Source organism: Astyanax mexicanus, chromosome 15, assembly GCF_023375975.1.
Source record: "Astyanax mexicanus isolate ESR-SI-001 chromosome 15, AstMex3_surface, whole genome shotgun sequence".
NCBI lineage: Eukaryota > Metazoa > Chordata > Actinopteri > Characiformes > Acestrorhamphidae > Astyanax > Astyanax mexicanus.
The window spans coordinates 10,410,898-10,436,197 of NC_064422.1; the positions used below are offsets into that span (position 1 = coordinate 10,410,898).

The 25,300-nt window shown below is 39.3% G+C and overlaps 1 protein-coding gene across 3 annotated transcripts; it reads right to left on the reverse strand.

Moving 5' to 3' along the window:
• Positions 1-1,611: 1,611 nt before the first annotated feature.
• brsk1a (BR serine/threonine kinase 1a) lies at positions 1,612-23,973 on the reverse strand. 3 transcript variants are annotated; one of them, XM_007248733.4, is made up of 19 exons: positions 22,580-23,973; positions 20,195-20,289; positions 19,188-19,273; positions 18,927-19,067; positions 18,430-18,546; positions 16,888-16,921; positions 16,628-16,696; positions 16,154-16,300; positions 13,555-13,586; positions 13,172-13,336; positions 11,793-11,890; positions 11,523-11,673; positions 10,473-10,533; positions 8,583-9,147; positions 8,380-8,428; positions 7,368-7,491; positions 6,893-7,100; positions 6,657-6,746; positions 1,612-5,602 (listed from the first exon to the last, which is right to left on the reverse strand). In XM_007248733.4, exons 1-19 carry the CDS (start codon positions 22,662-22,664, stop codon positions 5,421-5,423), a joined length of 2,499 nt encoding a protein of 832 aa, XP_007248795.1. In that variant the 5' UTR covers positions 22,665-23,973; the 3' UTR covers positions 1,612-5,420. The 3 variants fall into 3 exon arrangements, with proteins under 3 accessions (XP_007248795.1, XP_022524980.1, XP_049320702.1); XM_022669259.2 differs by having other exon boundaries at positions 8,583-8,862; positions 22,580-23,972; XM_049464745.1 differs by having other exon boundaries at positions 8,583-8,862; positions 13,172-13,342; positions 13,552-13,586; positions 22,580-23,972.
• Between the last annotated feature and the right edge of the window lie 1,327 nt (positions 23,974-25,300).

Genomic DNA, 25,300 nt, shown 5'->3' on the forward strand with positions numbered 1-25,300 from the left:
TTAATATTTACCTGCATCTGCTCTGATCTAGAATTTTAAGAGTAAAACTGTCGAGTTTACTTACTGCCAAGATTTATGGTTTTAAATAATGGGTATGTACTGTGAGAAGAAATACACACACACAGAATTCTTTAGACCAAAAGAACATACAGACATCATCAAATAGCAGCAAATAGCAGAACTTACCATAATCTAACCAGCACAGTAATATCATTATGATATCAAAAACTGTTTAAAATATTTAATGATGAATGCGACTAAACGTGATCCATTTAGTCACAGATAATGTTATTATTTTAATTATTTTAATCACCTGACAGCACTAAAAACCTAAAAATCGTAAATGTGACAAAAAATGCTAAAAAAAAAAAAACTGATTTCATGGGGCGCTATTAATGTAATTGAGCTCAATGGGTAAACATAAACCAGTACACGTTTCGTAGTAGTAACTAATATGTTTTCATTGAAATGGCATTTTTATTAAGATGTATTTAGTTTGTGTGTGTCTTTAAATAAACGGCAACATTTTAAAAAGGGGCTATACATGCTGTAAAGGGGCTGCTTTACTGACACTCTGTGGTAAACGTGGCTCATTACTTCACCAATTAGCATGGTGCTAACGGCAGACTTAAATCATCACACACCCTCCTCAAACTGTGTAGAGGTGCTCAGTAACGTCTAGTTAAAGAGCCACTAAACCCTAAACCATATTTTTCCTATTAAGTAATGAATCATATCAGTCCTGTTTTTTATAAACATTTTCTAACCTTTTAAAAAATGCTTTTATTGTGGTGAGGGTGGAGTCAGCTAAAATCAGGGGGGTTTAGTTACCCTTTTAAAGTTGCTTATGTGGTTTTTACCCTGTATGTTAGGTACACTGGTTTTCATTCAACTGGACTAATGTAAATTAGCATTATAAATGCTTTATAAATCCTGTATTGGGGCTTCTTTATACAGTTGATTTTAAAAAGAGAAGTTAATCCAGACACTACTGGGATATGTGTTGCCCCAAATTATCAAGACTATGAGAATGGTGTAGCAAATATGGAAGCTTACCATTTCATGAGTTAGCATTAGTGCTATCTGCTGTCCAAAATCATCACACATTCTCCTGAGATAATGTGGGTGTGTTCACTAAACTTGATAATGTGGCTTCTGGCACTGTATAATTCAGTGTTAAATAGAAATATTGACTGTTGTAAGCATGAATTAGCATTGTTAATTATAGCATACAATAATGTTGTATTGTTACATTTTGACCGGTCATGTTAGCTTGAACTAGCATGAAACATTTGGCTAAAGTGCTAATGTTTTAAATATCATGTTTGTATAAAGTTCAATGTGGACATATTTAAAGGAGAAATCTAGTGTGAAGTGGGCTGTAGTAAAACATGATAACGAGTACAAACTTTTATCGAATAACCCAACTCTGTTCACCCCCAGCATTCTGAAATTCAATGCTTTTAGCCAACGCACCAAAAAGGCTTAGTTTAATGCTAGGTCTTTAGTTTAAAAAGGTCTTTGCCCATAAAAAAACACTATTTTTACAGCCATATTTCCATGTTTCTAAGATGCCCAGAATGCGATGACATATGTAATAATTTAGACAGATATTTTCTTATGTTTATTGATGCCTGACAAATCATTTATGTTGAATAATGTAGATCCATTCTGTAGGTTTTCACGTGGTACCACACCTCAATCTCAAACACACAAACACAAAAGTATCATCCAACCGCACCACACACACCTCTAAGCTTACTTACAAGGCCAACATAAAAACACATGTAGCCGACATGCATTGGACTCACGCGGACAAGTGTGAGCGCGTTCGCTGAGGCACACGCGCTGTTCTTATACACGTTTCGGTCATGTTTGGACTTTGAGTTGGAGCTGTGAGTGAAGGTAATGTTGATGTATATTCATCCGACAGGCGGGAGAACATCGAAACACAAATAACCCAGCTCCACTTTGGCGACGTTCCTCTCACGTGACCCCGGTGCTCACGTGAACAACACGGCTGCAGCGATGTCGATCCCACATCTCGCTCCATGGTTGGACGTAAACATGGTGCTAGACGTACATGTATACACTCATATGTGGTCACTCATGCTAACACACGGTCAAACACGCAGTTCTTGCCTCCTATGAGAAAATATAAACATCCGACGACATACTCAGGAGGTGCGTACACAAGACTGGACATCCACAGTTGTACCCATAACAAAAAGAAATAAGTTGCAGCAGCACAGCTAGAACCAACTTTATGTAATGTTTCAGGGGTTAGGTGTTCTTACAACCTGTCTTACCGTCAAGCTAACATCTCAACCGTTACTGCACAAATACACAGCAGTTAGTACAGTGTTATAACTTGAAGTGCAACATTTTCGAGGGTCTTTCTCATAAAGCTAGTTTAAATTATGATTTGTATGATCTCATATTCAGGTGGTCCAGTGGGCTAAGCCCTGCCACTATGATCAGGAGATTGCTTGTTTGAATCCCGGTCATGCAGCTTGCCATCAGCTGCTGGAGCCCTGAGAGAGCACAATTGGACTTGTTCTCTCTAGGTGGGTACAGTAGATGGTGCTCTTTCTCCCCTCTTTCATCACTCCTAGGATGATGTCGATCAGCACAAGGCATTTCTGAGCTTATGCATCAAAACCGAGTCGCTGCGCTTTCCTCCGAGTGTGCTGTGATGCTACTCGGCAATGCTGCATCAGTGGCAGTTCAAAAAGAGGCGGAGGAGACATGTAGACATGTACTAGTCTTCACCTACTGGTGTTGTGGTATCACTAGTGACAGGGGGCGCCCTAATTAGTGTGTTGGGTAAATGGGATTAAAAAAAAAGAAAAAAGAAAGAAAGAAAGAAATAAAATGCTGTTCTGCTGTGTTCGTAACTCCACCGAACTTTGCAATAAATCATTTTTCCTCTGTTATGAAACATTGGATAGTGAACCCTTCCTTCTTAATGATTCTACATAAAAGGCCTAAGATTGCTAAAGAGCATCTTAAAAAAAACTTTTTTAAAAAGTATATCTAAATCTGGGTTGGAAATTGTCATGAGACAGTTGTGTTTGAGGAAAACATGCCTTATGAGAAAGACCCCCGATCACTTTGTTGCCTAGAAAATGATCTTTAAAACAGATACGGTTTATAGTATACAGCTTATATTTTGAAATCTGTCAGTAGAAGTCGTAACCAATGGCACATCTGTATCCATTAAAGTAAATAAATAAATAGGTATATTTTTGTGTGTCCACTTTACATATTTCCTTTTGCTATAGGTTGCTTTGATATGAGTGGAAAAATGAATAATCTGATTAAATCAATTATATAAATAACAAGTAAATAAAAGATATGAGGTATGGCGCACATGACTTAACAGTGTTCCAGCTTTTGCAGCTAAAATGCATGACGGTCGTAAACAAAACAAATAAATAAATAATTTAAATAAATAAATAATTTAAAGAATAAGCAGCACTTACACAGACACTCACTAAACACAGATGAATAGAAGTGATGGCTCCTGTTCAGTTGAGAGAGGAAAAAGAAAAATCTAAATCAAAAACAACACCATTCACGAGGAACGTCTCAGTGACTGACGGTTCCTCCCCTCGTAGGTGGTTCTGGATTGGTTGCATAATAACGCTGCAAGGAAGCCCGATGATAAAGCAGTGCTGTACAAACAGATCAATATCATATCTTCTTATTTTTTTACATCATTGTTGCTCCTTTTGCACCATCTCATAATTTAACTGGACATGAATCGACAGACAGTATGCGCATGTTAATGGGGGGGATACGAGTGGATGTGGGAGTAGTGAGGTCCTTGGCCCAGACGGTAGATGGACGGACGAGTCTTTATGCATTTCGCTATGCTTTGCCATGTTTTGCTTTCACAGTCCCACTGTCTCTGTGGGCGTGTGGTGTGTGAGTAAGCTCCAGATCTGACAAGTTTTGGAAAGAAGAAGTCTTTTCCCACTACTGTAAGATTGTGCACTGGTCCATGTTGCCAGTGGTTCTGGAGTCTGTAGTTCATTCTGATCCATTCGATTTTTTTTTAGACTTATATCTTTTTTTAAATCAAAAATATTTTTCCAGGACACAATCGAACAGATGTCCATCAGTTTGTAGCAGTTTTTCACAAAGGAAAGTGAATAGGGCTTCCACGGATTTGAAGTCCATTCTCCATTTAATCATTTTATTCCTTGGAATCTGGGAGCGGGCCGGAAGTTCTCCCAAGCCTTTCAGTACAGTTACAAATAAATAAATACTCTGTGATCACAAATAAAAAGTCACAAATTAAAAAATATCTCATGACATTCACTTGGTTGGCTTCAACCAGAAAAGTCTTGCAGCAAAAAGAGGACGAAGATCCATTTCACATGTTCTGGAATTATTTTTAAATCCGCTGGGATCACCTGGAGCTCCGACTTGGTGTTTTAAAGTTTGAGCAGCTTGAGTGGGGATCGATGCTCCAGTATTGTTTTTGGTGGGCTCAGAATGTTTTATTTTTTATTCTAATCTTAAGTACTTTCATGCTTTGGGGAGGTTTTGAGGCCAGATTTAAGATCTAGAATTCATGCAAAAAAAGTACAATCAAAGTTGCTACTCACTGACAGATGGAGACAGGAAACCGTGATTTCGGCGTGCAGAAACTCACTCTCTTCTGTGTGTGTGTGCGATCTCCTCCGAGCAAGCATACGGCATCCATTGCAATCACGACTAAAGGTAGGAAGGTAGGAAAAGCTAAGTATACACCGCAAGATTGAAAGACTGTAGCTTTTTCAAGACCGCACCTCTTTTAGCTTATTGTTTTTTTATTGCATACGAGTCCGTTTTGGTTATTCAGAGGGTGTATCTTGTATCTAGTATGTGCAAGAGTATTGTGTTTAACGGCCGTGGTCTGTCAGTGGAAATATGTGATAACATTGATCCGTATAGCGAGAGATGATGGGTCAAAAAAGGTCATTTTCGTTAAATATTTGAGCTGAATATCTGAAATTTGCCTGGATAAGCTGTAGGTAGGGAGCTTTGCCTGTTTATCTGTCCTCTAAAGTCAAGAAATAACTGATCCAGAGCTGCAGCTTCGTCAAGATGAACGAATGAAGCCAAACGACGAGTTAAACGTTACGCCTGCGAGAGTAGACAGAATATACACTGCTACATTATCAGATCAGACTCCAGGACTCACAACGATATTCGAATATCACAAATCTGCTGGACTGTGATGTCATGTTTTTACTTGTGTTGAAATGTGTTTGTTTGCATTGTTTTGTCTGGAGAAGCACCCTTCTAAAGTATGGAAAATGAAAAGAACGCAGCTTTACCATCATGCTGTAACATAGCAAGAGGGGGAATGAGGTTTGTACGAGTGTTTCCAGGGTATGGGATGCTGATCAGTGGTGGACTCTTCCTGCTCAGGGTTGTGACTGGGTGCCGTTGGAGGACAGCAGGCGGGTCCGTTCTTTGCCCGAACCCCTTCGCTGGAGCAACGCCCCACTCTCTCCCCGGTCCACCCACTCACAGCGGTCGCCTCCGCCCTCTGAACGGCGCGAGTTTTGCCTGGTCGGCGTTCCTGGAGGACGACCATTCTTCTCATCTATGAGAACAAAAAGTGGATTGAGAGAGGTATGTGAGCACACCAGTAAGTAAGCACCATTTTTAATTTAGACCTAATTAGACCTTCACCTACAGTATGAATGTTGGAAGTATTGAAAGCAAAAGTACTATGCATTATTAATCAATGTTACATTTAACAACAGACTTCTTTATACTAGATTTTAGGGGTGGGCAATATGGCCCTAAAATAATATCACAATATTTCATGTTATTTTCACGAAAATGATACGTGTGGCGACATGACAAAACTCTGACTGAGATATTAAAAAATAAGAATTTAATCAGATTTGTTACAGAAGTCAATGATTCAGAATGTCATGATACTAATAATAATGCACTCCAAATGTCTCCATATATCCAGGATTAAAGTAAAATAAATGATACTGGACAGATATAATCTGTTTCTAGTAGATATATAATGGGGAATGAGAAGAGTTAGAATTTTTCTTTTGCAAAAAACAGCAAAAAAGTAGTACCCTGATGTGATGAATAGAAATGGGTGATATGGCACGATATTTCAGGGTATAATATTGTTCACAATATTTAAAAAAGTTGGCGAGATAATTGTGTATGATGTGATATATCACACCCCTACCAGCTTTCCTAAAATTTGTTTTTAAAATAAAAGAGAAATAACAAAGTATCATCTTGCTTATAGTAACGCAACAAATTGCATGCACTGCATATTGCATATTGAATATTACCCCGTTTATCATATGTACCTCCACGTTCTGGCATACGAATTCCTATTTCCAATTTTCTATTATTTATTCACAGGTTTGGTATAAAAAATATAGTCTACATTTTATAGTAACACAAAATTGTATTCTTGCCAATGATGTTCTTAGACTACGAAGAACAATTTATCCAAATTGGTTTAAACAAATTAATTAAGCCTGATAAGGTGCCCAAATATGAAATATCCTTCCCTTCAGTATATGAAAAATTAACACTATGAAAATATTTAATCCATATCATACAGCGTTGTTATGTCTACAGCCTGAGTGTTTAAATGTGTTTTAAAGGTGACAAACCAGCGAGAGCCTGCACAGAGGGCTGGTCATGTGTGCTGAGCAGCTGAGCCTGGATAGTCTCCACCACTCTCTTAAACCTACGACTCGGACCTGTTCTCACACACACACACACACACACACACACACACACACACACACACACACACACACACACACACACACACAGATGAGACCATACTGCAAAACGCAACAGCAGTTTATTCAGGAAAGCACTGAAGTTACTGTATTTGTCTCACCTGATATGAGGGTAAAAGTGACACTGTAGATTCCATATTCCCTTTTTCCTTCCCTCTCTCGTTCTCTCTCTCTTTCTCGCTCTCCTTCAGAAAAGGAGATGTCCACCTGAAATTTGACAGGCTTCTGGAAGACAGATGGACCTCCAGAAGATTTATATTCGGCCCGGAAACTTGTCTGGGAGACCACACTGTGACTGAGGGATGGAATCTAAAGAAGAGAGAAAGAGACAGTAGTAAAACAGGGCTGTGTACTAAGAATAATCTAGCTGTATGAAAGGAGTGTAGACAATTATTGTTATATCAAACTATCACAATGAATAATAGATAAAATACTGTACCAAGTTTTAAAAACACACTATTAATTGTTAATGATTAGTTTACATGTAAAGATTTTGTGTTGCCTTTAAAACCCTCCCCATCACATCCCACTGTTATATATCACAGTATGCAGCAGTGCAGGGAGACTTGTACTGACAGAGAGAAAGGCGTGAACGATGTCGGCTTTAATGGAGCTGAGGGGTTTGTCTCTGATCACCACGAAAATCTGTTCCTCCTTCTCAAGGCTGATGAAGTTCCCAAACCAGGACCGCTTTGCCAGCCTAGATGCAAAAACAGAGTAATCAACAGGCAATAAGCAACAGTCTCTGCACTCTAGGGTTTTATAATGAGGTTTAATGATGAAATGTAAAGAATTTAGACAGGAAGCTTGGAAAATAAAAAGACACAATTCTATATTTTTAATATCACTAACGCACATAAGTATATACAATCACATATTCACAATCATATAATTACCTTACCTTTTATAGTATTACAGTAATTACAACAGCTAGCAGCACAATACGTTTGAGAAATAATACTTGAAAAAAGGGGGAAAAGGCAATACACTCTGCAAGTACCTCTAAAATTGAGATTTTTCAGTGCAAATAACTGTAAATAGATTTAATCAAGTCATTTTGAAGCATTTCTCTTCGACTGTTTACACAATGTAAAAGGTCAGCTGCCACTTTCAAATGTATTTAAGGGTAGTGATAAAATTAATTTTGTTGCTGCCAGTTGTTCTATTCCTGGTGTTAATGTTTGAAAATTCAAGGACCAATAAAAATGCTCCAAAAGAATGCTTCCTTTTCTTTTAAAGTTACTCTTTCCAAGATACACAAGCAATAAACAATAGATACAGCAATGATAGACAATTATCATTATCCAATGATATGAAAACCTAAACTACATAAACAAAAGTGTAGGAGGAGCTACACATTACACATAGAGTAGCATTTATGACATTATATTCTACATCTCTAAGCATTAATATGATGTTGATCCCCTCTTTTGCAGCTAATAGCCATGTTATATGTGCCTGTGCACTCCGCTCTGTAATTTCACCTGGCCTGACACTTTGCAGTTGAGTTACTGTGGTTCCTAAATGCTTACATTGTTCAATAACAGAAACTATATGAGATTAGGATGCATGCTCTGACCATACATACTCAGGACTGGATTCTGGAGTTAGGCTTGACATGTCCTCAGAAGTGGGCACTAAATTAAGAAAGTGAAAGAGATTACAAACGTTGATCAACATACACAAATCTATCAACATACAATAACAGTAATTATGTAATTATTCCACTTCATGAAGTGAAGAGAGTCTAAATGGTAAAAACGTGTACAGTAAGAAAAGCCAGTTCCCCACCCTGCAGCTTGCGGCGGTGGAAGCGCGGTGAACCCAACAAGTTGTTCTTGAACGAGTTGAGGCGGGTTCTCCAGTGGGCGGAGCTGCTAGCTGCCATGCCGCCGCCCCCTCCAGGACTGGAGGGCGGAGTCAACGAGAGGGAACCGACGCCCACGCCCCCTCCTTCGGCACGGGAGGAAGAAGAGGAGGAAGAGGAAGAGGGGGGAGTAGCGGGAGGGTGGTGGGGGTGATGCACAGGGGTGCCCAGAGGGGTGGGCAGGGGCGAGCCTTGAGGGGTGACCTGAGACACGGGATACAAGCTTTTAGTCATCGACTTGAGCACAGCAGGGAAAAAGGAGAAGCGCGGGATGGGCGAGAGGAGCGGAGAGGGAGAGGGCGAGCGAGAGGGCGGGGCATGCAGGGGGAGTGACTTCATGGACTGGAGGTGGGGTCGGTCGGAGGGCGCCTTCGAAGGAAGGGTTTGAGTTTTGGACTCGTGAGCGCGGGCGGGGCGGGGCGTGGTGCTGCCACTCGCTTGTTTGGTGGCGGCGGCAACTTCTGATTGGCTGAAAGTGAAAACTGGGCTCTGATGGGCGTAAAGCAGAGGAATAGGGGTGCGAGGAAGGGAGGTGAACGATGGAGAGAAAGAAAGGAGTGAAAATGAGGAATGAGTGCTAGTAAATGACTGATGAAGAGAGTGCACCGCTGTTCAAAAGTTTGGAATCAATATTTTCAATTACATAGAGCCAGTTATTAATATACAGCATCAGAGAATGATGAATGGAGCTGAAGATCCTTTTAAAATGACTCAGAAAGCCCTGCATCCAATAAAATTGCATAATGGAATGCATAATGATCTTTATAGACAAATTAATTGGAATTGCTGTTCATTTATTGTTTTGTAACATTAGGCCTTACAATACAAGCAACAGTAGCATTATCCTATGGGCATTCTTCTTTACAGGTGCTAAACAAGCTGTGTGTGTATGTGTGAAATTGCACATGAGTATCAGCAATAGGTGCTACTTTAGCTGAAGTAGCTAAATGCATTCATTAGAAGGGAAAATTGGGGTGTATAGTGTATTTGAGTCAGCAGACTAAAGCTCAGGCGCCCATCTTTAGCACATAATTAAAGCTGAAATTTGATAATGTTCTTTCTGAACTCTAGGAATACAGAGTGTTCAGGTGAGTCTGGACTGCTGCCCTAATATATCTGTATATTATTTATTTATCTACATTTAGAGAATCTACTAAAACTGCTTTAAATCTCTATAATGCTGATCCAGGTTTAGCCAGAATTTCTAAATTTTTAATGTTTGTTTATTGAAGTTGGCTCACATATCGGTGCCTCCCTTATAAAAATATACACTTGAAATATAAAATTAGCATATTTTCAATGTCACACAAAAACCTTGCATCTCCCAAACAGCAAATTTACAGATGATGGAAAAAAAAACTCCTTTCCACTCCAAAACCCAACTTAATCTGCTCATTTTAAAATGTAAAAAATTAAGTTTTATACATTTTATTAAGAATCATCTTGTTCCTATATTTCTTGAATGATTAAATAAACCATTTTATGTAAACAAATAAAACATAGAAATTATTAACACAACAGTGATTCCAAATTTTTGCACAGTACTTTATATGGTGAATGCTTTGAAAGAATGTGTGTGCGACTGCTGTTTTCTCCTTACGCTCTAGTGAATGGTGGAATAATGAGATCATGAACTGTGTTATGAGTGTTGTGAGCATTCTCAAAATAGGTGTAAAATATGGAACAGAATTAGGTAATACATATTTATCATTTAATAAAACATCAAATGTGCACAGTGCTCAGACTTTCATGAACAACACCCTTCAAAATGCAAATAATGAAATAGGGAAATGTGCTGGCATACAAGCCCTTACCCTCGGACTGCTTAGAGGGCTGGAGGAGAGACCGGTAGACGCTCCACTTACTGATCGAGATCTGTGCAGGAATTAAATTAATAAAAATTACTATTTTAAAACAGTGGTAGCACTAAGCACTAAAAATATTATATATGTGCACAAAGTATGATAAATAGCATAAGAAAAATAAGTATATAAAGAAGTACAAATAAATAAGAACATCCATAATTTTCTTAGTTTAATGTTTTATTAATCAGATATGACAACTTACAAGCAGAAAAAAGAATGACAAGTTCATAAAAATATTTTGCCAAGAAAACTCCAGTGATTTTAAAATTAAACATTTACTGCACTGAGACTAAAACACAGCGGAAACTGCAGAACAATGTGGAATAAGTAATCTCCAAATACTGTTAAGTTAAGTAAAGTGAAGCTAAGTAAAAACTGTAATTCTTAAAAAATATATATATTTCAATATATAAAAAAGTCAAACGAGTCAAATGAACGCTGGATGTTAACAGTTTAAGAACAGTTTACTTGGGTTAATAAAGCACTACCGTTAATTTACAGTAAGCTCAGATTTCCAGATTTCCACTAAGGCTGGGTGCAGCAGCATTAGCATTAACGGCTAACAGCTAGCATCAGCTGCAGTTAGCGTTAGTAAATACCGTCTGAAAGCGCTTCAGTGAGAAACCCTGAGTGTTCTGGTAAGCCATGGAGTTATTACCTATTGGTTAATCACACAAAGCTTGTTTTAACACAGTAAACCCGCAGGTTACAGTCCAATATACTCTACTCTGAAAGAACTAGCGCTTAGCGCGGTTAGCGAATAATGCTAATGCTGCTCCAGCAGTGCTAGCCGGGGTTAGCAGCAGGCTAGAGTCTTACATATTTACCTTTAAACCGCAAAAGTGCTAGCGCTTGGCAGCTAATTCTAATATGCACCAGCCAAGGTGCTGGAGTACTAAACTAAAACTCCTGTATAATACTGCACTTCAGCGGAGTGGCCTTACTGCTCCTTAATACCTGACTGGTGAAACCTGTGTGTGTATATGTGTGTGTGTGTACCTCTGGCTGTGTGCAGAGGTGTCCAGTGCTCTCCGAGGTGGTGTAGGTGAGCCCTGCTCTGTCACACTCAGCACCTCTAGACTCTTCCTCTCCGGCCGACAGCGACCATGACGGGTCAACATTGGAGAGTCCACACGTTTACGAGGAGGATCTTAATAAACAAACAAACAAACATAGTCGATAACATGTTTATACCTCCCACACTGATATTAAAAGACAATACCTCGCGCTGCCCTCACTAAAACAGCTGCCCCATCCTGCTGTACTCACCTACATCATTTCTGGGAGGCAGGTCCTCATCCTCATAGCTGGGATAGCGTTCTTTTCGATCCAGCAAGAGGTAATAAATCATCTTCTCCTGATTATCCCTGAGAGACAGGAAGACAAATACTGCTATTCTTATCATTCATGATTAGGACCATTACTTACTGTATGTGTGCTGACTGTTATAGACCAGGTTTTATCACTGCTGTAGAAGAGAAGAAAACTGCACTACATATGTAAACAAAAGAAAATAAGCAACAGTCTCTGCGGTCTAGGGTCTATTAATGAGGTTTATTGATGAAATATAAAGAATTTAGACAGGAGGCTTAAACAAAAAAAAAAAAAAGATCCATTTAAAAAAGTAATAAATGGTAATAATGTAATTTGACATCACAACATCTAATACAATCTGTATTTTTCAGAATATAAGGCACATTAGGCAACACTGGTAAGAATGCATACTTGAAGTAAATACTATAAGTAAATAAAACTGTAAATCCTAAAAAATTCAGAGAAAAAACGAGCACTGGATGTTAATCTACACAAATTTCTCTCCTGAAAACTGTTTATTTATGTGAGTAAAGCGCTTCCGTTTGTTTACAGTAAGCTTAGAATAGCCATCCCCGGTTATCAGCGCTAGCCAGCCGCTGTTATCAGCACAAGCCAGCCAGCCACAGTTAGCAGCGCTAGCCGCGGTCAGTGCTAGTGCATGCCGCTCCATAACAGCAGACTGAAAAACCCTTAGCGTTCCGGTAACCCAGAGCGCTATCAGCTTGCAGTTCGTCCCATTTAGCTTGTTTTAACACAGTTAATGTGCAGGTTACAGTCCGATATTCTCACCTCTGGACGGCAAAGGAGCTAGCATTGTGGTTAGCGGCTAATGCTAACAACCTGACCAGAATTCATACATAAGTTGCACTGGATTATAAGGCGCACTGTCAATTTTTGGGCCAATCTAAGGATTTTAAGTGCGTCTCATAGTCTGAAAAATACGGTACTCTAAATACATTTACATTGTTTCCTTTTGAGTCCCCACATCTGTTAAAAAATACAGTCAGTCTATTGACTGTCCATTGTTTTGGCACTACTGGCTCCAAAATGATGTATAGTGCTTGGACCTTGAATGATTGCCATTTGTGAGGTTCTGTGATGTACTGTGACGTCCATTTACATTATTTTTCTGACCATCTTATTTATCTCACACTATTAACTATTTATTTTACTTAAGATATGCATATGACAGTGTATTTTTTTAGAGTATGAGTTTCCCTAAAATGTGATAAAACATAAATTGCAGTATAATGCCTTAAATATAAACTACTGAATTATATACAACACAGCCCCAGTTAGTAGCAAGTAATTATGGTGTAAGCAGGTGTTCTCACTCTTCACACTGCAGGTCTCGGGTAAGTTTGACACGGTCTCTGAAGCAGCCGAGGGAGTGCATGCTCTCCAGCACGTCCGGATCCAGCTCGGTCAGAGAGAGGATTCGCCTCACACACACACGCCTCGGTGGCGGCTGCTCTGGACACGGCTCATTGCGGCCTGCCCTGGGACACCCACACACACACATACATTTATTAAATTATTTTGACATTTTTACACTGACCAAGCATCCTTCAAACATGCTTCAAAGCTCCAAACTAAATCTTGCTTGTGTTTTATACAGAGACCTCTATATAATACCCCATAAAAATGACATGCTCTGCAGCTGCAATACATCATCACACACTGACCAGAGGCTTGGACAGAAATAATCGATACTCACTGATACCAGGCGTGCTTCTGGATGTCCTCTAGCTGCAGGGGGAGGGATGACAGACGGAGAGATTAGTACAGGCTGTTCACAAGCAGATGGCGCTCTAACTGAATGTGCTGTAACTGGCCCAAGTGCTGACACTCAAGAAAACCTGAGAGCGTTGGACCCAGTCAGCATTCATTCACTGAATTGGTGTGGAGTTTTGTCTCGGGGGTCTCACTAAAACCTGAATCCTGATTAGATATGGTCTGGATGATTTCTAGACATACTAAACTGTTTTAATGTCAAGGCACATGATATGAAAAGCAAGTTTCAGAAACCTGATTATGTATTTGTAGTACAAGGAACATTCAACCATTATGAAAATAATAAAAAAACATTAGTGTCATTAAGAATTAACCTAACGCTGGTACATTAATGTAATTCTTATTATCATTAGGGCTTTGCTTTTGTCCACAATAGGCTAATTTTAAATTTATATCAATCAACACTGGATTTTTTAAATAGATTTCAGATCAATTTCAACAGAAACTTTTTTAACTCAGGTTTTTGCAGGAACAGGTTTGTGGAATTGCACATTTTTCTGTTTTGTAACAGACTGGAGCATCGGACTGGACAGATTAGTACCTGTTAAATATGAAATTATTTGGTCCTTTAGTCTGTTGATCATTCTTTACATTTTTCATGTTTACATTTATGGGATTTAGACGATGCTCTTATCCAAAATGACTTATAAGGTTATTCCTGTTACAGAGGTGGGTCCATTTTGCCCATGGACTCTTATTGGTGTAGCACAGCATCCAGTCACCCAGAACTGAAATTGAACCCCAGTCTCACACATAGTAGAATACTATTAGAGAAAATTCCCATATCAAAGTCTGTTGACTACTAAAGACATGGCAAATGAATGCAACAGTGAAATTTTAGCATGCAAAACTTTTTTAGCTTTGCCAATCCAGACATGTGCATACTGTGTATATTGCCACTGAACGGATTTTTATGTGAATGGAGGGCCATTTTTATTCCAGTTCAGTAGCTGAAATAAAATATGAAATTAAGTGAACTCTGTCTCTGAACACATCTGAGCAGAGCTCAGGTAGGTGTGATGTTTAAACTACAAAGTAACCAACACAGAACTGAGCTTTTCTAAACCAGACACCAAAACCATTTTCAGAACAAAAACACAAGACAAGATGTCTACTGTTTCCTGCTGCGGGAGGCATCTGAACAAAGATTCGAGTAACATGACTTAAATAGCTTGTCAGCCTTTGAAGCTGCAAGAGCTGCAGGTGGCTATTTATTTGAACTAGATTCAGCACAGTTCTATTGCCTGTGGACTGAGCTAGTTTATCAGGACTTATTAAAGATGTTCTGATAGTGGTTTGACAAGTCTTTGACTCTCTTGTGTGCTCTGAAACAGACCTAAATCACTTGGGCTGGACAAAATAACATCTTTTATGATGTCTTTATGTTACAGCACTAAATGTCACATTTTAGGGGTGTGCCATGTTGTATCGTACATGATAATATCGGCAAAATCTTTGACATAATAAAATTGTCTCTGTATCGCGAAACTGTAATATTGTTATACTATTAACTGTATTTATTTTAATTGTTTGTTTGCAGCTCATATGCATATATTAAATATGCTGCACTACATTTGTTGCAGATTTTAGTTGTTACATTACTTTTTTTTAATTTAGCTACACTATAATAATTTTATACTAAAAAAATATAACTGTTATATTAATACTAAATAAAACGTAGATGTAGTTTATGCTTGAAATACATTGAAACATAAATGTTTTTTCATATCGCCAAGAATATTATGATATTATTTTAGAGCCATATTGCCCAACTCTAATCACTATTAGCATTTTCCATTGTCATGGAACCGGCACCATTCTGCTTCGCAAACCTAAGTTTGAACCAGTTCGCCACATCTCCACCTACAAAAGTAGGTTCTGGAACCAGGAACAAGGAACCAAAAAACACTAGGTTCTTCGACGCGAACCGTGACGACATCTGTGGACGTGTCTGTTTTCACAGGAGCACTGCCACTGTGTAGCGCCCTCTGTGGATGGGTTAAAATAGGTTTAGAACTGATGAGTGTGGGGATAATTAACACCTCTAACAAACTAACTACTTCTAACCTCATTTCCTTCTTCCCCTTCTCTACTCCTCTATCCCCTTATTTCCCTTTGACCTCTTTTAGGCCCTATCTAAAGATGTTTTCACCTTTAACTTCTATTACTTTTGTACTTCACTATTGTAGGTCGCTTTGGACAAAAGCATCTGCCAAATGTAATGTGATGTAATGTAATGTAATAGGTAAGGTAAGAGATGGTTATGGATGAGCATTAATAGCAATGGTGATGACTGGGCATAATGACAGATGATTAATTGTGACTGGTAGTGTATCAGTATTGAATGTAAAATGTAAATATAATTAGTTACATAATTAGTATTGTGTTCAAGACTAAAAATCTTTCTGCATCTGCAAACGCCTCAGATACAAGCAAACACCCAAAGCCTCAAGTTCACAAAAATCTAAATTTAGATGTATAAACAGATGAGTCAGGTATATGGAACCCCCTTGCATTCTCACCGTGAGCCTTTTCTCCGGGTCGACCTCGATCATGCCGCGCAGCAGAGCCTGGCAGTCTGGTGGAATGAAGTGGGGCATGTGGAACACCCCGCTCTTCACCTTCTCAAGCAGCTGCCGCAGGTTATCGTGGTCGAACGGGAGGGCACCCTGCATGGAGGAGCAATCAAAGGGTCAAAAAATTAAGAATAAAAACAAGGATGCAAACAGAAGCAGCCAGCAGGTCCAGGCTTTCATCACTCACATTTATGACTTACTCTGTAAAAAATAACTCTGGAAAATTTGTATAAATCTTTGTACTGCTTTCTGTGTATCCTCTGTACTGAATAATGCACATTAGGGTGTAACCAACCTGTGACTGTGAGCAACACAGATAAACAATGAATAAGCAATAGAACTGCATAACATGGAAGACGACAGAGAGAGAAAGAGAGAGTGTTAGACAGATGCTGTAAAGGACACAGAGAACATCCTCACCACAAGAAGTGCGAAGAGAATCACACCACAGCTCCACACGTCTGCTCGCCTACCATCATACTTCTCCCCCTGCAACACGTCCACATTGAAGCATGACAGGATTAGTCCTTCACTGTGTAAAATGGCTACTTAGCATGTCTCCACAAAGAGTTTATGTTCCGACCATAGACACCTGATCATTTGAAGTAGAGCTAAATCACACGGAAAATCCGCTGAATGTACTGAAAAGCCCAGACATACAGTGAACCGCAAAGACTTACCCTGATCACTTCTGGACATGCGTAGTGTGGGGACCTATAAACAAGCAAGAGGACAGATTAAAATCTTCATTAACAGGGAAGAAGCAATTGGAGAGAAAATTAACTCAGCCCTATGAGGATGCAAAAAAAAAAAAAACAGTTTAAAGGTCTATATCCTGTAAATGATGAGCATCGCTTTTTCTTTATACTTCACTCCAAAAAGAGCCTATCTGGAATTAATTGTGGTTTTTGGGGATGCACCGATGTAGAAATTCTGGGCCAGTGCCGATATCCAATTATACAATATTGCCCAAGTCGAAGCTGATATACACATTAACATTACATACATACAATAAATTCAGCAAAAAGTCAGCAAGTATCGGTTTAAAATATAATTCTAATTAATAGTCAAGTGTTTCTGCAGCCTACTTTTAGATGTTCACCTTGTACGAAAACTTTAAAATGTAATATTTAAAATAGTGTTTCTACAGTAGAAATAAGATATCAGTGTTGGTATTAGTCAAACATTGTGCAGCAAAATATTCTCATTAATAAAAAAAAATTATCTGAGGATGGAAAAACCCGAGGCATTTAATTACCTTTTCTTTTAGTTTACAAACATGTTTGGTCTCCAAGGTCAGCCCTGAGTTGCATACACACACTCAGCTAATAAAACAAATCTATTTTAATAATCACATTTCAATCTGTTGAGATGAATATGTATATCCTCACTGGGATTTCAGAGCTCGCAAAATTTAATATTGAATATTACAAAACCTCACTGTGTTTAACCTATCAAAACAAAAACTGATACATGGGAGAGATAATACTACAATTCTGAAAGGATTTAAAATAATTGAATTCAGGAAATATGCAGATATGCATATCAAAACCTATAAAAACTGAATATTTTTTGTATTTTATTTTTTTCTTTTTGTTTTGTCAATGTGAATAGTACTTTTATTATTACAAATAACAGTTTGTTGGTTTCCCTACTAAAATGTTAAAAAGGTTTAATGTTAGGATTGTAGTTCAGAAATAGGTTAATAATCTATGCAATGGTAAATATGGAACATGGAATACATAGAATCAACCATGGAATTAGCTGGCCCCATCTTTTGTAGCTAGTTTATAGATCAATAAACAGCAGTAATAAAAGAGCACAAATGATAAAATAGAAATTGATACTTTAATTCTGAAGTCTAAAAAGATTCTAAAACTTTTCATGTGACTTTTTGAGTTCACTGAAGTGTGGAATTTGGTTGGCTGCTACTGAGATCATGTGTTAAAGTGATGCGGACAGCCACTGCGGTGATTGGTTCACAGAGCCTTGCGGTCCCACCCCCACAGTACTGCCTTCACGGTTAAGGCTATGGCATAGGTTTGACGCAGAAGTATAAATTGGCCTTAAAAAAGTGTTTGTGGTGACTTACAATTAATCAGTCCCCAAAGCAGGAATTATAACCTAGCATCAGGACTAATCAAACACAATCTATTTTCATTCAATGACAAAAACAATCCAGAAGATGATCCCAGATCCTTACTTTAGAAGACTTTACTCACCCACAGCTTGTTTCTAGCAGACTGTCCCCCACCTGTAGTGAGGCCATGCCAAAGTCAGCGATTCTGATATTATTCTTCTCGTCCAGCAGGAGGTTCTCTGGCTTCAGATCTCTGTGACTGCAGGGGCACCACACAGCAGTACAAAGGCACAGTTTACCAACCCCAAGCAGACAACTCTCACCAAAACACAGCAACACCCAGGAAGATCAGATTGCAACATGCACCGCCTGGCCCTGCAGAACACTGCAGCGCATTTTCAGGCAAGAATGAGCAAAAACAAACAAATCAGCTAACGCCGATCAAGCGCAATTCGGTTAAGTACTTCACACTGAAACAGCTGACGACTGGGGGATTAAAGCTTTATCTGAAGAGACAAAAGCAAAGCTCTTATCTCTGATCTGTGACCCTCCCTCCTATCACACTGTTCCACCAACCCTTCCCTGTTTTCACTTTTTGGTTTCAAGTGATGAAGCTCAGATTTATGCGTGCATTATTACCAGATAGAGTGATTGTGACAGAAGTCCAGAGCTGATATGATTTGTCTGAAGAACTTTCTGGCCTCTTTAGGCGTCAGCCTCCCTTTTTTCACCAGGTAGTCGAAAAGTTCCCCGCCAGACACGTGCTCCAACACCAGGTATCTGCGAGACGGACGAGAGGGCAAAACCAAGCATGTTGGACCATGACACAATCAAAAGGAGAAAGACAAAAAAAGATCTGAGGAGAAGCAAATGGAGAACAATAAATGGTCTAGAACTCACAGGTACTTGTTATTTTCATAAACATCATGCAGTTTCAGGACATGCGGATGCTCGATCAGTTTAAGGATTGCAATCTCTCGCTCCACCTGGACAGAAAAGGAGATGTTTAGCCTCATAGAACATCAACTGAATTGAACATAATCACATACATGTAATTACAATAAAAATTCTAGAATTTGATATTCACTGATATGACAAACGTCCTGGGACAGGGAATAGTATCATGACCTGTAGGATGTGTGTTTGTGGGCTCCTGCATTGAATACGGGTGTGATTTCTGCCAGAGTCACATGTCTGTTCACACTCCCAGTCACGATTATTACCATCCACTATTATTATTCCCTGTTAACTGTGACATAGTAACACTAACACTGTCAGAGTTTCCTACAGCGATTTTGACAACGTAACACCCAAAAAAAGAAAAGAAACCATTGGTCAACATCGATGTACCCCCCCCCCCCCCTACCTTTCTTAAAGATGTGAACTGACTTACAGTGCAATATGGACTGTTGCACCCGGTAACCAGCATTCAACCTCGCTCACAAGATAACACCTCACAAGTACAGCTACAGTGGTACTGCGCATGATAGTATTTGAACAGCAGAATAGAAGAATCTGCCATTGCTGGCACATTTTGTCCATGTGCCAAACCATGATAAATATGTGAACTATATCAGAATTATATCGTATTGACTGAAGTAAAGAAATATATTGTGATAAAGTTGTGCCCAAATAGTCCAGTCCTACTGTGGGCATTTGTTCGCTACGGGTATTGAAGAAAAAAAAAAAGTAAAAGCAAATGGAAAACAAAAACTAACATTGGCAGTGTGGGGTTTTCTTGATATCCATAAATGGACATGGGATCATTCTTGAGGACAGATATTCAACTTATGAACTGTGAACATTTATCAAAATTACATACTGCTATCCTATGACTTTTGGCATGTCAGTGTATTTTAACAACTGTAGTAGATCAAGCATTAAAAAAAACTCAAACTTTCTCTTACCTTCATCAAAACTGACTCCGAGAGCTTTTCCCTGTTCACTATTTTAATGGCCACCTTCTGTCCAGTGATGCAGTGAATGCCAAGCTTCACCAAACCTAGCAAAGCATCATTTACACATTCAGCAAACTGTTTGGAGCCATTCAAATGGGATTTCGTTGATTTTATCTAGGTAAGATGTTAACATGTCATGTTTTAAAGACACATACAATCAGAATTGTTTGTGGGATAAGTGGAACCAGGTATTTGAATTGTTTAATGCCTCTCAAATCTTTCTCAGAGAAAGTTATTACGCCAAATATGATTATTAATGTGTATATTGGGATGTTATTACTGTTAAATAGCTATAAAACTTAGAAAACACATGTAGCTCCATTGGTGGGTTTGGACAAAAACAAAAATTATATATTTATGCAGGTTGAACTTATACTTATTCCCCAGCACCATGAAAATAAATGTAAGATGTATTTCCCAGAAACCATCCCAACCCAGGTAACATGCCCATGTGGGGCCTGTTTGGTTCAATTGGTAACCTGAAGATTTTGTCCATAGGTTCCATGTTGGAGCCACATATGGATGTCTGAGGTTCAGTAAAACAACCAAAGGGGTTAAACACTCATCTGGGTTTGTAATCTGTCCTGTGTGAGATAAAAGTGGGCTGTAATGATGAGGCTCATATGGGATGTCCAATTGTGTACCTGTACAACACATGTACAAACCCACTCAGAGTCTATACACACCTGGAACCCATCTAGCCCATGTTCCACTCATGTGAGCCCACATGAGAAAGGTAGCTGAAAAGTGTCTTTTTTATTTATGTACAATGCTATGAAAAGCATTCATACCCCTTGAATTTTTTAACACATTTTTTCACATTACACCCACATCTCAACATTCACAAGGACGATAAAATTAGCACACAGGACAGGATACATTTGTGACAGAGTATTTGTAAGGAGACCTCTAGCCGGTTGAAATATAACTGGGAGTTTTGCTATTGCTTGCTGGTAACGATTTAAGAGAAGGGGTAAACATAGTGCTAGTGGGAAAAGCCTATAAAGGTAATAATTGTGGCTGCTGAAGCACCATATCAGTCAAGTGTGGAGCTTCAAAAGAGGCAACAGTAAACAGGGAAACTGCACCATTCAATGGCTAATGAGCAGATGTGGTCGGACTTCAATGTGCAAGTGGTCAAAAAATAGATGATACACAGAATAACGCAACTGATATTATAGCAGTACCAAAACTACACAAAAAAATACAACAATAATGTTAAAAAATATATAAAAACATAAATTTTTAGATTGGGACGATTGACATAAAGCTTTGGGACAGTTGTGAAAAAAGTTAGTCTGGAGCTCTGAAGAGGAAAATCATTTTTTGAAAACAACCCATGAAAAGTCTATGTAGGCGGCACATTAAACATGTGGAAGAAAGTGCTCTGGTCAGATGAGACCAAAATTGAACTTGGTTTGGCCTAAATGCAAAACACCAAAACAGCACCTTGCCCTAAACTAACTATCCCCACTTTAAACCATGGTGGTGGCAGCATCCTGCTGTGGGGATGCTTTATCCAGCAGGAAACATTAAGTTGGTCAGAGTTCACTGTACCAGGCAAACCCTGACCATGAAAATCTTTTAGAGGCTGAAATTGACTTGAGACTGAATATAAATGCATGCCACATTCCAGATTTGTATTTGTAAAACAACTGAAAAGCATGTAGCTTAACATTTTCTTTTCACATTGTCTATTAAATCAAAAATATTTACAGCTCTAGAATATAATCAAGAGGAAGATGGATGATCACAGCCATCAAACCAAGCTGAACTGCTTGAATTGTTGCACCAGGAGTAAAGGCATAAAGGTATCCAAAAGCAGTGTGTAAGACTGGTGGAGGAGAACATGCCAAGATGGTGATTAAAAACCAGGGGTTATTCCACCAAATACTGATTTCTGAACTCTTAAAACTTTATGAATATTACCTTGTTTTCTTTGCATTATTTGAGATCTGAAAGCTCTGCATCTTTTTTATTTCAGCCATTTCTCATTTTCTGCAAATAAATGACAGTTTATTTAAATGCCAATATTTTATTTGGAATTTGGGAGAAATTTTGTCTGTAGTTCATAGAATAAAACAACAATGTTTATTTTACTTAAACATATTCCTATAAAAACAAAATCAGAGAAACGGATTCAGAAACTGGAGTGGTCTCTTAATTTTTTTTTTTTCCAAAGCTGTAGTTTATTGATTTTACAAGAGGAAAAGTTCAAGGATATGAATACTTTTTTAGTTTTAAGCCACTGTATCACCAACTAATAGATTCTGCCTGAGGGTTAATGGAGTTAACTGTCTTTATTAACTAGGTAATAAAGAAAGCTGTCCTTACCTGTCTGCCCTTTCCCCAGCGTCTTCTCCAGCCGATAAGGCCCAACATACTGAGCCGTCTGGGTGACAGACAGTTCCTTAGACATGGTGGGAGGCTAAAGCTGCTTGTTTACAGTGAGGAAACCTTGGTTATAAGTTGGATAGCATTTCTTTTTGTGGGCTAAACATGGGGGATAAGCTAAGCTAGCTAACTGAAGCTATCTTCTTCTCTCAAGCATGTTGGTGTGGCTTTAGCTATCTGCATCTTAAGGCTGCTTGCTACTGCTATATTAATCAAGACATTTTGAGTTATTTAGCTATGTTAACTATTGATATTTAGCTAGAGCTGACAGCCTCCCCTTCTTTCTCATTAACTAATTTGATTAGTTTTGGGCAACAGTGAGAGTAAGAGGAAGAGAAAGCTAGCTTATGATCACTCATTATCAGTGTTACTTCTTGATTTATCCACCAGATTTTTAACCCCTCTCTCCGCCAGCCTCCTTCAGAAGAGACCCAGCACTTGCTGTTCTGTCGATTTTAGCAACCTTGACAAACTATGCTACCTTAGTGTATATTTAAAGCTAAAATGCAAAATATCATAACATTCTCTCAGTAGATGTCTTTCGGTTGGATATTTGAATAGCACACGGTTGTAACACTAACGCAAACTATGACAGTGAGCCCAGATGGTACAATGCACCCAAGAAAAAAAATACCTAAATAAAAATTACCAGGAAAAACTCATGAAAACAGTAAAATTGAGAGTTTAGCGCATGCGTACAGCCGCTAAGTATCACAAATCGATAGGTAGCACAAATCGACAGAACACCGGCTAATGTACGTTAACCTAGGTGACTGAAGAAGGGGACTAGTTAGTTAAATCACAGCTAAACAGATAGTTAGTTAGCTAGCCAAAGCTAAAGCTAGGCTACGTTATTCGTAAAGATGCGTTCAAGGCCTGTTTATCACAGGTGAGGCACCCCAGCATGTTAGCCAGCGTTAGCTGTTCTTTTAAACCGAATTAATCCATCACCAGCCCCGCTGTTCCACTTTAACAACCCCGTTTCGGTTGTCAGTCGGCGGCTCACCGCGGTGTTTGTATCCAGGCTAAAGGCTCTGTTTTCGGGCTAAACAACCGTCTCCGGAGCCCCTCGCTCCCCCTCCCTCCCTCAGCATCTTCTCCCTGTCCCTCTCTCTCTCTCTCACTCTCTCCACCTCTCTCTCTCTTTCTGCCTATCCCTCTATCTCTCCTCCGCCGTGTCCTCCTCCTACTTCAGCCTTTTTCACTCAAAAACAGCCCCAAAATCCTCCAAAACCAGCGCCTGGACCGTCCTTCTCCTTCCCTCACGTTTAGAAAAAAATCTCTCCAACGTTCGCCTCTTCCCTCCTTCGCCTCCTGCGTTATTTCTCCCGCACCCGCATTCGTGAAAACCCCGCCCCTGCCACGCCGTGATTGGCTTATGCTACCTACTCAAGCGCTCCGATTGGTTGGGTACCCAGCGTCTCGCCCTTCTCCCGCCCAGAGCCCGCGAGCACACACTACAGAAGCTAGCGCGCGAGAGTGAACTACTAGCCAATCGTGGAACAGGAGGTCCAATCAGAGGTGGGGCGCTGCCGCTGGAGAGCCAATACTGAGAAGGATCGTATCGCAGGGAGGCGGTGCTTGTACGAATACGGGTGTAAAGGAAAAAATAACGCTCCGCTCCGAAGAAGAAGCATCAGCAGCAGCAGCACCAGCATCCGGGTCCCACTCGCTCCTGGCCCCTCCCTTCCCGACTGGCGCACTCCCCCGCAGCATCACCACCATCATCATCACCATCTCTCATCTCTCTGCTCTAATCCGCTTCGTTCAGACTGCCTTCTTGTTTGTTTTCTGATTTATTGTCTCGTGTAACATATTGTTTAATCCTTTTAACCAGAGAATTAAGGATAATCAGTACACTGTGTTTTCCTCATTTCCATTTTATTCTCGTTTCAGGACCTTCCAGGCCTACTGAAAACACTACAGAAAGTGGTTCACTCACACTGTGTAAATTATTATTTTTTTTGTTAAAGGACTAATACACTGCCTAGCCAAAAAAAAAAAAAAAAACTTAGCAAATGATGTGGGGTTGATGAACCTAAAGTTTGTCAGGTTTAGGTTCAGCAACAGTATGTGCTGAAAAATGAGATCAGCTGCCTTCCTGAATATGCTAAATATAGACCAGGTTATTCCATCAATGGATTTTATATTTCTTCCCTGATGAAACGGCCATATTTCAAGATGACAATGTCAGGATTCATGTGGCTGAAATTGTGAAAGAGTGGTTCACGGAGCATGAGATCATCATTTTCAACCATGGATTGAGAGAGTTCACCACAGAGTCCAGATCTTAACCTCATTGAGAATCTTTGGGATGTGCTGGATGGAGAAGAGCTGCTTTGTGCAGTGGTCAGACTCTAACATCATCAATGCTGCTGCAAGATCTTGGTAAAACATTAATGCAACACTGGATTGAAATAAATCTTGAGACATTGCCGAAGCTTATTGAAACAATGGCACAGTGAATGCGTGCTCCAATTAAAGCTAAAGGCATTCCAACAAAATATTAGACTTTGTTTGAAGGAGGGATCTGTGGCAAGTCAGGATGGGTCTGTGGCAAGTCGGCAAATAAGGGAGACGTTGTCCTTTTACATAATAGGTTTTGTGTTTCCATCACATTTAATCATGAACTAGCTTGTTTGTGTTTTGCCATTTGCAATG

What these genes read in the sequence shown, in the direction of transcription:
- brsk1a (XM_007248733.4), bottom strand. Translation starts at nt 22,664, where the DNA reads ATGTCTAAGGAACTGTCTGTCACCCAGACGGCTCAGTATGTTGGGCCT. An exon ending in CTGCTAGAAACAAGCTGTGG is followed by an intron (nt 16,922 to 18,429) that starts GTGAGTAAAGTC and finishes GCTTGTTTATAG; the next exon opens with GTCCCCACACTACGCATGTC. An exon ending in CGAGACCTGCAGTGTGAAGA is followed by an intron (nt 11,891 to 13,171) that starts GTGAGAACACCT and finishes CCTGTCTCTCAG; the next exon opens with GGATAATCAGGAGAAGATGA.